This window comes from Haliotis asinina, chromosome 4 (assembly GCF_037392515.1).
Source record: "Haliotis asinina isolate JCU_RB_2024 chromosome 4, JCU_Hal_asi_v2, whole genome shotgun sequence".
NCBI lineage: Eukaryota > Metazoa > Mollusca > Gastropoda > Lepetellida > Haliotidae > Haliotis > Haliotis asinina.
The window spans coordinates 15,806,683-15,818,196 of NC_090283.1; the positions used below are offsets into that span (position 1 = coordinate 15,806,683).

General features: G+C 40.2%; 1 protein-coding gene across 1 annotated transcript; it reads right to left on the minus strand.

Annotated features, from left to right (window-relative positions):
* Nucleotides 1-997: 997 nt before the first annotated feature.
* Nucleotides 998-11,154, minus strand: LOC137282317 (uncharacterized). The gene is made up of 4 exons (XM_067814060.1): nucleotides 11,069-11,154; nucleotides 2,576-2,794; nucleotides 2,039-2,272; nucleotides 998-1,447 (listed from the first exon to the last, which is right to left on the minus strand). The coding sequence occupies exons 1-4, from the start codon at nucleotides 11,121-11,123 to the stop codon at nucleotides 1,188-1,190; spliced, it is 768 nt and encodes a 255-aa protein (XP_067670161.1). The 5' UTR covers nucleotides 11,124-11,154; the 3' UTR covers nucleotides 998-1,187.
* Nucleotides 11,155-11,514: the final 360 nt, after the last annotated feature.

Genomic DNA, 11,514 nt, shown 5'->3' on the forward strand with positions numbered 1-11,514 from the left:
ATGAGACGTTTAAGCACCCATATTAAGAACCATTCCTATTGCATCCCGCATTGAACATGTGAAGCATTGTTGTCATATCTTATTTGTAAAGGCGATGAAAATTAATGATGGTCCTCTGTAAGACAACAGTATGAAGCATTATTTCTTTGAAATATGAAAATAAGTCAAATCAAATTTGAAAAGGGCCAAAGTTAAATGTGCACAACAGCATGAAACGCTTGTACACAAGGTCGAGTACGTCTCTGTTGACATGAACGTCACTCACTGACACCCACTAGCCATTTTTGTACATGGCTTGGTGCTTTTCGTGTTCCCTATACTTTTCTTGTTATCAATGTATCTATATTTAAAGAATTAAAATGCTTTTGGTATCACTAATCGCATCCTGCAAACTCAACGACGGTATTTGTGCACTTTCATTGGAAATGACTGTATAACATTTCTCTCGAAAAGCAAAGACTTACCTTAAAATGTATTCAGCACATTTCAAACATCTGATTATGTAATATGTCCTAGCATACTCACATTTACAAAAATTTATATACTACAACTGATTGCTCTTGTACGGTTCTGAAAACTAGCGACGTACACTATTCCGAATCATAAATATTAAGCAAACGTCCGATAATCATGTGCATTTATTAATATTTCTCAGGTACACGCAGAACATGTAATTATGTGTATGCGTCACCAAACCGCTGAACAACAATAACATTTGCCAAGGCACATGTAGGATAATTTGGATTTTACTCCTCATCCTTGGATTGTAACCCGCTTCATGTTACATTGTTTAAAAACGTGGCATTTCACTCGGTGGGTGAAAATTCCAAGCTGACAGCGAAACTGAGCAATTTCACATGATCAAAACGTTTTTATTTGAATATCTGAAAAATCTGAAAAATGGAAACATTTGTTGTACCTACGTTTTAAATGATACGCTTATGAGTATAATTCTAAAGTTGGAATTTGAAAGATGACCTTTTTGATTACTCCAGGTATAATTCCTAAACTGCCTGCTATTTCTATGGGGTGTAACTCTATGGCTGTTAAACGTGGCTGTTTTGACATTACGTACAGATGATTTGTCTTTTGTTTAACACCGCATTTTAGCAATTAACCCGTCATTTGATGGCAGTCTGTAAATAATCGGGGTCGGACAGGCAGTCCAAAGGCTGGTATATCTGGTACTAATTGAAATGATCTGTCAGGTCACAGGTGGTCTTGCTGGAACACTTCTCGATGGTGTACTTGGTCCACCCCACTGCTGTTGCTGCATCTCCTGGGGTTGTTGTCAGGAGACAGTTGGGAGCAGCTGTTGGGTGGTAACTGAAACCCAGGCAAGGTTGGGACATGTGACATCGGAGACCGCAGTCAGTGGCGGAAAAAGCTGTGAAGGACGTCATCGGCGTTGAAATCATGGAGTTGACCACTTTTTTGTACTTACTTCCTGAAAAAATATCATGTTAGTCAAGACTCAACTTGATCGAAAATGAATCCAAAATAGGAAAACTGCTGAAGGCAATCAATCCAAAATGACTCAAGCCCCAACAAACAGCAGATATCAAGGTTATTACATTCCTTCAGCTACGACCAACTACTCAGGGTCAGTCAAGAATAACCCACCCTTGTCCTTCTGGCTTCAGTCACCTCCGTCATCATAACCTCCTTCACTATGTCAACGTACTGTACATCAACCTCTCGATTTGTATAAACTTAAATGCCCATCGTGTATATATAATCCTGCGTGATGCATATGTTGTGTACCATATGTTTAATAACGCTGTTAGGATATATAAACGTCGCATCTGTTGCAATAAAGAAGTTGTCTGTTCGTAATAAAACATGTCCCTATTATTATTATGTTCTCAATCATAATCTTCTGCATTTTAATGTCACATTAAGAAAGTAACTTTTTAGTCCAGATCGCTTGTAGGTACACGCAAGGTAATTGTTATCAAGAAAGAAAAACTGTTTTGGCCAATGAAGAAAGTTTGATAGCTTGCGATAAAACATGCTTTCAGGTGAAGAAGTATATTACCACTTCTTTTCAGGGGCGTCCCTTCAACCTCAACTTCTCCAATAACCAAATCAAGAGTGCCGATTCTCCAGATCTTCACGAATCTGACTGGTCGTGGGTGGGAACAAGTGAAGGTGAAGGTTTCTCCTTTAAGAACAGTTCCTGGACACTGGCCGCAGATGAAGATGTCCACATTAGGGCAGTCAGTGCTGTCATCAGTGGACACACCCACGTACGCAGCCTGCATGCTTGGCTCTATTTGATAAAAGATTAACAAGATAAACAAGATAAGTTGACAATAAAGTTTTTGGGAACATCTCCGATTGCCAGCTTTCAGGACAGTCAAACACATAAAAGAACTAATTTCATAAGAGCATGAACTGTCAAGATATGACTCTCAATTATACATAACGTTTGAAATTCTATGTAGGTCTAAGTGGTATGTATTCTATGACTGTGTTGTGATAACAAATCTGCAGTGAAACATGTACTTGCATCTGCACTACTTAAGTCTGAACCACACACTTTGGAGTGGAAAATAAACAGGCAACTACTTACGATAACTGTAGGTGTTGTCACTCGTAACTGAGATGTTGTGAATGGTGAAGTATCCCTGTAGATCTCCCTGCCAGTACGGATTCACATTTGAATAAGTCCTAGCAGGTAAGGGCCCGTAGTGTTTTTTACCGTCATTGGCATTCTCAGCATTCCAGTAGACTGAGCTGAGTTCACTGGGTTTACCCAACATAATATTCTCCGCCTTGTTTACGGAAACACCTGACAACATAGTAATGCAAATACAATATGTTTTACCCAATATGAGCACAGACTTTTTGCTGTTTCCGCCAGACTTTTAAAAACTCACGTTTGTCATAAAGGAATCGGGGGTCCATGGTCGATGACTTCGTTATCATATAAACTAAATGCGACTAAACCAAATCCACATCCATTTGAAATCTCTTCTAAAAGAAGGGTCGATTTTACAAATGAGACTATATCGTCACTACATATTTGTGATAGCAGTATTACATCTGTAAGATGTTAGTCCTAAAGAAGTTGAGTCTGAACCGGGTTAAAAGTATCGAAACGATATTGCCCCCCTGAGAGGGTACGTAAGTCCCAGAACTTTCAAAATAAACAATTCACATACCAAGTTTTGAAACGGAGTATTTTTGGTATTCTACCTTTTGGCTAGATTTACCCACTATTGAAATGGGCTAAAGGGATGGTGTAAATGCAGCTAAGGCCTATTCAGGTAGCATAAGTAATGCAAGTCCACATGGTTCCTTGTATGTGGATCTACCTTCAATTGTTGGTGATTGTATGCCCGCGTTTTTATATTGTACTGTCCACTTTAATTGCACTGCTTTAGGTTCATATGCTAGTTAAATGTTTTTGTCTGTGATACACCAGTGTGTCCACCATCGGCATGTTTAACTCCGCTTTTTGTTTGTTTCTTTTGTTTTGTTTTTGTTTTTTTAATATATTTTATTGTATCACTTGTTTTCGTCTCTCTATGACTAGGATTGCAGGTATGACGTTAGATATTAACTCACTCACTCAATCGAGTCTGAACCACAACATACGATACGATATTGTCAACATGCGATACGATATCAAAGCTTGTGTTCAAGCCATTGTATCCAGCTTGCCAAGATCGATGATCAATCTGTTCCCAATTACCTCATGTACAGATCTCTCTCATAGAACAAGGTACGGATAATACGGGACTGCATGCAAGTATGATAATTATGGATAGTATCCCGAAAGGACTCTTTGCGCATTTTCCTCACAAAAACTGCACGGAAGGTACACATTAAAGAAAAGTTTCTTTAAAGCAGAATGTTTCTAACCGGTCTTGAATGAACTTAGAGAAGGGATATTGCGGAGTTCATTTGGGAGAGCATTCCAAACTGAGGACACACTGTATTTGAAGCCCTTCTGACTTTAAGTTGTACTTTTGTTACGAGTGTGTATTTCCTGTATATTTTGTTATTAATTCAGTAATAATTATTATTGGGTCACAATGTTTAGTGTTTTGAATAGTAAATATTATGGGTCACATTTCGTTTTAAGATCTGGTCTACAGTTTTGGCATTCTGGCATTCAGGAATTTGCCTGCTCCTAGCTTTAGATGTTTCACTTCCGGGATACTGTTTCGAGACCATTCTACAGTGTTGACGACGTCCGTTTGTGCCCGAACTTTCGGGAAGTGGCTTAGTTTATATATAAATAGGCTGGTTGCCGTGTGGAGGGCGACACTCACGCTGATATTCATTCCTATCTGCTGGATTTACACCTCTGCCAACGCTTGAAATCCTGTCTACATTATCTGCTGTCGCACCGATCGCTTTGTTTACATTTTGCCATAGCTGTTCCCTTTCACATCAAGACTTTGGTGAGTTTGATATATTGTATTTTTGTGACCCACTGACTTAGATTTTGTCACTCTTGAAATGTATTTGTAATCAGCATTGATATATTGACTTGTGACTCTGTATATCTCGCTCTCGTGGTTTAACAATATGTGGTGATCGGAGCTGTGCGCCGGACGCCCCGAGGTCATGACCCACGGGGAAGGTGCCGGAGATTGCCGATCACCAGCCAGAGTTCGTGGAAGCCATTACCGTGAGTATGTTGACTAGCTGTCAGGTGAAATCAGTTCCCTCAGTTTAGTAGGCATATTTGCCCGGTGGCCTCTGCGACCGACTCTACTAGGTGCATAAACCGATAGTGAAGTAGGAAATCACTACAAATATATTATTTGAACGTAAACAACTTGTCTTTGTTCTGTTTTGCTGGTTTACAAGGAGATTTGTTAAATAGTTTGTCACGGCAAATTCTTAACCGTAACACTTTTAACAGTCTTTCACTGGAAGAGCGGAAAGTTCTTGCAGGCTTGTGAATGGAGAGTTCTCTGGACAGGTATGGCGGTAGTGAATCGTCAAAATGGCGAAAGACAAGTTATGCGATCTTGTATTGGCACCGGTGCGTAACAGGCAACCAAAGTAGATGCTGCAGCATGGAAGTCACATGATTGTACTTTCGTCTCTTCATCACAAGCTGAATTGCCGTAGTCCAGCCTTGAAGTGATAAAGCAACATACAAGACTGGCTGAGGGTCATTTGTGAGATATGGTCTAATAGATGCATGTCGAGAATGCAAGCACGGGACACAAGTGGTTATGGAAAGTTGGTGGTTGGTGCCCCAGTGCAAACTTGGTACTTCACACAAGTTTGGAAGGGAATATTATTTTCTACTACAACAGCTGACTCCTCTTTTTATGAGTTTTAGACTGTTAGGCGCACCAACTGACGTAAGTTCTGTTTTAGCAGTGTTCAGTTTATTTCATAACTGAGAATCCATTCCAAAACGTCATCAATGAATGACTGATGCCATGTTTGACAGCACCGAAATCCTGTCCTCTTTGACATTTCGGTATCATCAGCATATTTCTCAAATTCACAATCATGAGAAGAGATGACATCTGAGAAACAACGCTCGCCCCACGACAGAGCCCTGTTTAACTCCATACGTGAGGGAACTTGGGTTGAACAGCATGGAGTCAATCTCAGCTCTCAGTGTCAGTCCAATGACGGAAGATTTAAACCATGTTAAAACTGCATCTCCTATGCCATATGTTATTTCCTCCCGTTTAATAGACCTGAGTGGCCCAGCTTTTCTAACGCCGCGCTCAGATCCAGTAGAGACATCAAAGAGACTTTCCTTTCATTAGCCTTTAGTAGTAAGTTGTTGACAACACCAAGTACAGCCGTTACGGTGCTATGATTCTGCCTAAAGGCGGATTGATGTATTTTCTGAAGCACTGATGTACTGAGATGCGGCAACAATTGTCTCAGAACACGTTGTTCTGGTACAAAATGCATATTCGATACTTGACGGATTTTTTCCATATCGTTTGTATCCAGCAGAGTCTTATTTGCCTCCCTGACTTTCTGTGGAAGCATGGGAGTAGAGAGAGACATGTTGACCACAGCCATTGTCATAGGGGCCAATTCAGTACCCCGCTGCTTTGTGATATATACACAACGAAAAAAGTTAAGCACCCCCTGTTACTTTCACATTGTAGAATGAGAAAAGCACTTATTATCCACAATGGCCATGAAATCTCCCAAAATGCTAGTGTCATCTGCAAGAACAATCATCTGGTAAGACGAAAACACAACAATGGCTAGCTGTGCTTGTTTTTTGATAAAGATTACATCATGTTATTCCATGTACTGTTTTTACCATGAAACAAAGCCCTCCAATGTATGGGGATACAGGTAACAAAAAAGACGTCAACATTGTTATTGTCACTTAAAAATGTTCCCAGAAGACACTAGGGTATGTCTTACGGAATGAGTGATCAGTACCGGATGGAGCCACCACGTACTCTCCACCCTAAGACTCATGCCTCTAGTCACGCCTCTGATCTGTTCTCGGGTCCATAACCTCCACTCGTCGTGCAGAGCTGCTTCCAACTGGAGTAAATTTTGTACTTGGGGGTTCCGTGCCTGGATTCGTCGCCCTATAGTGTCCCACACATGCTCCAAAGGGTTCAGATCTGGGCTTAGTGCTGGCCAGGGTACAGTTGTCACTGCATTGGCCCTCAAGAAAGCCAATACGCCACGTAATCGGTGAGGCTTGGCGTTGTCGTCAATGAACTGAGGACGGGTAGCAAGTGGAAGGTTGTCGAAATGTGGAACAACAACTGGCTGCAGAACGCCGCGGATGTACTGAGCTCCAGTTAAGTTGCCGCTGATGGTGACCAAATCCAGCTTACAGTCATGGGACAGGCATCCCCACACCATAACAGAGCCACCTCCATACGCTACAGTCGGTTGAATGTTCCTGGGGTATAGGCAGTGTTCTTCTGTCTCCAAACACGTGTACATACATCAGTAATGTGAAGTAAAAATCGACTTTCATCTGACCAATGAATTTTCCTCCAGATCCTCAGATTCCAGTTCCGACCATGCCAAACGATCACGTTTATGGTGGTCTCTCAACAAGAGACGCTTAACGACTCTTCTGGCCTTTAACCCTGCTGCTTTGAGACGGTTTCGAACTGTTCTGGTGCTGATTGGTCGATTTGGTAACCATATTCTTTTCAGCTGAGGACTTGTACTGAAGGGTTCTCGTCGGACAAGTCGCAACAGTTACCTGTCTTCTCGTGGTGTTGTGACAGGAGGTCTTCCCGACCTTGGACGGTCCACTGCACTTCCGGTCTGTGCATGCTTCCGGCGGCTAACAACAGTGTAATAGTAGCCCAGATTTCGTCCTATCGTATTAAAGGACATTCCTGCCGAATACATGCCAATAATCTGATTTCTGATCTCCAACGACAATCGTCTCAGTGCCATGTTCAATGATTATGCTCAAATACCCAGTTGGCACCACCTTAAATACCCACAAATTCACTTGGTCGGTACCGCTTTTTGTGATCCTCGAGGATAGCATGATGCACGTGCACGTCACAGGCGGTGCGAACGGCTGTCACACATCACTGGTTACAACGTATCGTTCGAATCCTACTCTTCTCATAATTGTACTTTGTTTAACTATTTCGATTTTTCGTGTAAATAACTCGGGATGCTTAACGTTTTTCTTTGTGTATAGGTTTGAATTGAGCCTAGACTACAACTTTTGTTAGGCGACTGCAAAATGATATCACGAACTGTGCTATCGAAGTTCGAAGGCACAGCGACGTCATACCTTGGTGGGTTGCCTGGAGATGAGTCAAGACCTTCCCGTATCAGACCTGTTTATTTGTTTTCGAAAATAATCACGACATTGCGGTGGAAGATCAGATTTTGGAAAGTTTTTGCGAAGAGATGTAGTGTTCCTTTTCCCTATCAATGACCGAGAAAGGATATGCTTTGGTGATACACACACTCTGTGATTTTGTTTCAGAAATGGTCCTTCCTAGCATTTTCAAAGCCACTGTTTTTTAGGAATAAATGCATATATATAATTTGTGTGTGTGTGTGTGTGTGTGTGTGTGTGTGTGTGTGTGTGTGTGTGTGTGTGTGTGTGTGTGTGTGTTACTATCAATAACTTGCAGGGAAATCTTTCTCACCTTACTGAAGCCTTTTGAGATGATACTAAGTTAACAAATGTAGTATAACAATGACGTGTAGCTATGCCCAGTATATTGTGCCGCAACTGATGATATTGTTCACAAATATATGTTCTTCATTCTCAATGTAATTCTTTCCCTGTCTTAAACAAAACTGACACATATTATCTTTATACCTTTATACCTTATCTTTATCTCTCCTTGTTAACAGCGATTTTGATGTTAGTACATATAAATCTGGCTGAAACAACCTTAAACTGTAATGGTAAGGATGACATAAGATATGCTTCCACTTGTGAAAAAGATTTAAACTGTTTATATGAAAAAAGATTCTGACAAATTATCAACCTGCATATACCATTTCTGCTTAAGGTTATCAGGTAATCTCTGACTGAAGATACACATAAACATGTCAACATTACCCACTTCATGCGATATCCATACAGAACAAAATTCATGCTTGAACTGAACATTCTTAATATGACTGGCCCAAGTGATTCTGCCTCCTTCATGTAATGATACCAGTATCCTGTAACACTGATCAGGTAAACGAGACTGATCAATATACAATAGTTTACACCAATATTTGACAGCCCTTGCCATATACGATAACTGCAGAGGCATCCTGCCACACTCACCCAGAGCCAATACATTACAAGTATTCAAGTTTATGTTTAATAAATAACATCTTAATCTGAACACTTTCAATAGTTTTACGAAAGGACGTACCCCATATTTCTTCTCCATAACATAAGATTGGTATTACAATGGCATCAAATACTTTAAAACAACCATGATAAAGAGCCAAACTTATTCTGAAATATATTTATAGCCATCATTGCTTTAGTTCCGTGTGCTACTAAACAACTTTGAGTTTGGGACCAATTTAATCTGGGTGAAAACGCAATACCCAGATATCTATAAATAACCACAACTTCAATATTATTACCATTACAATTCCACCTCTCATAGCTTCTCAATGGACCATCATTTCTGAACACCATTAAGTTAGTTTGACTCAAATGTACTTTCATACCGGATAAATACCGCCAAAACATATATTTTCTACTGTAGTTGTAGTGGAGTATCAGAAACATATGAGACATCATCGGCAAACATAAGGGCAGATATATCCTTAAAATCATTGGATACAAAGACTGTTTTGTCACCAATTTCTTCCCTGAGATGTGCAAGCTTGTTGATCAAAATAATGAACAACTGTGGACTGAGTATACGTCCCTGGCGAGTACTTGTATTACAAGAAAAGTACTGAGTCAGACCATATTGACCTCTAACACATGAAGACAAACTTGTGTACATAGAACTAAGTGTGTTAAGAAATTTACCCGGTATTCCAACATATTTAAGACTACTTAATAATATATCATGACCTTGTCTATAAAGGGACAATAACCACCCCCTATACCTTCAGGCCCGAGTGATTTGTTATTTCCCAGGTTCTCAATATGAGTGTCAGCGCTTCATCTGTAGTTATGCGTACATTAAGAATGTCATCGGTGTCACACTCCTGGTCCACATAATGGTAACCTTCCATAGGTACAAGAGGCGCATTGGATACATTCAGCAGAGATGAGAAGTGATCAATGTGAGGCACATATAACTGAATGTTTTGATTTCTGACCACAGACGTAGTCATCTGTTTCTGTTAAGACATTTGATAAATAAACTGGAATGATTTTCTAATTCAAAGTCTGAATCATATACCCTTTTCTCTTCATATTGCAGATCCCCATTGCCGATATTTTCTTTCTCTTGTACATTTGAGTGTTTATGACAGCGGTGAGTTAGTGAGTTTAGTTTTAAGCCAGATTAATGGCGACAGTCTGTAAATAATAGAGACTGAATCTGACCATAGAATGAATAAACGCACACATTCTATCGTATCCCGATTGTTCACAATTGGGATGCGATGACATGTGTCATCCAAGTCAGCGAGCCAGATCACATGATCCCGTTAGTGACATCTTTCGACACGGATGGGTTACTATAAATCAAATCTGACCCTGACCTTCACGTGGTTGCGTTTGACACACGGTTAACGTGTAAAAGGCGATTAACACGCAAGCTTTCACTTTTTAGCGCGGCTAATTTGATGTCCCACTGATGTCATGATACTGTATGGCAGCATGTATTGAAAGTGAATTTCTGATGATTGTAAGCCTCACAGTGAGTACATTTGCCATTCGATCTGGACATCCGTAAATGGCCTGACATATATCAAAAATCCTATATTTAATTGCTGTTTTACCAAGTTATGAAAAAAAAACATGTAAAACCATGATGTATTACCTTGTTTCTGGTACTATTTAGATGAATGAGTGAGTTTAGTTTTGCGCTGCACTGGGCAATATTCCAGCTGTATGGCGGCGGTCTGTAAATAATCGAGTCTGGACCAGACAATCCAGTGATCAACAGCATAAGCATCGATCTGCGCAGTTTGGAACCGATGACATGTGTCAACCAAGTCAACGAGCCTGACCACCCGATCCCGTTAGTCGCCTCTTACGACAAGTATAGTCGCCTTTTATGGCAAGCATGGGTTGCTGGCAAGCACGGGTTGCTGAAGGCCTATTCTACCCCGGGACCTTCACGGATCTAATATTTAGATGATACGTCTTACAACATACCCGATTCCCATTTCCCAGTATGAAAAAATAACAACACTGCTAAGAATCTAAATGTCCTTAATGATGTATCAATATTTGCTGACGTGTCAAATCGTTGTTATATGAAGTGTTCGTTAATAAGCAAAGCATGTCTTTCCCTCCCTTGGTACTAGCAAAACACGTGCAAAACGAAATCGTACAATCTTCTATAAAGACATCACATTATGGTATAAGTCAAAGGTGGGAAACAGATTCGGACGGTTTTAAAGTTTATAAATCATATTCGGAAACAAGACCTCATAACTTCTGCCAGTGACCTTAACTATTGTAATGGGAACATACCTTGCAGGAAGACAGAACAAAAAGCAAGCACGAGGTTTTCCATTTTAAGCGCCATGTTGATACAGTATCACGATGTTGTTTGAATGTCTGCACCTGACACTTATACATATCTACGATGGGAATTGATCCAAGCTGCATTATTAATATCAATAAGAGTGATAATCCACTAATTACTTGAACTGAATCTAAATATTGATTTTAGGTATTTTACCGTTTCACAAAGCAGTTAACCAAAATCTGATTATTGAAGGTATGAGGGACGTTCAATAAGTTTTGCAAGCTGGGCTTTGTGTTTACATTTACAGTGTCCGCTCTTAGCAGGTGTTACCTTACTCCAAGCATAATGTTGACACATGTCATAACAATCCCCAGACACAACAATAACTTACATACAAATGCTCCAGTGACCGAGGGGTCTCCATAATCATGGATTCCATCAAACATGA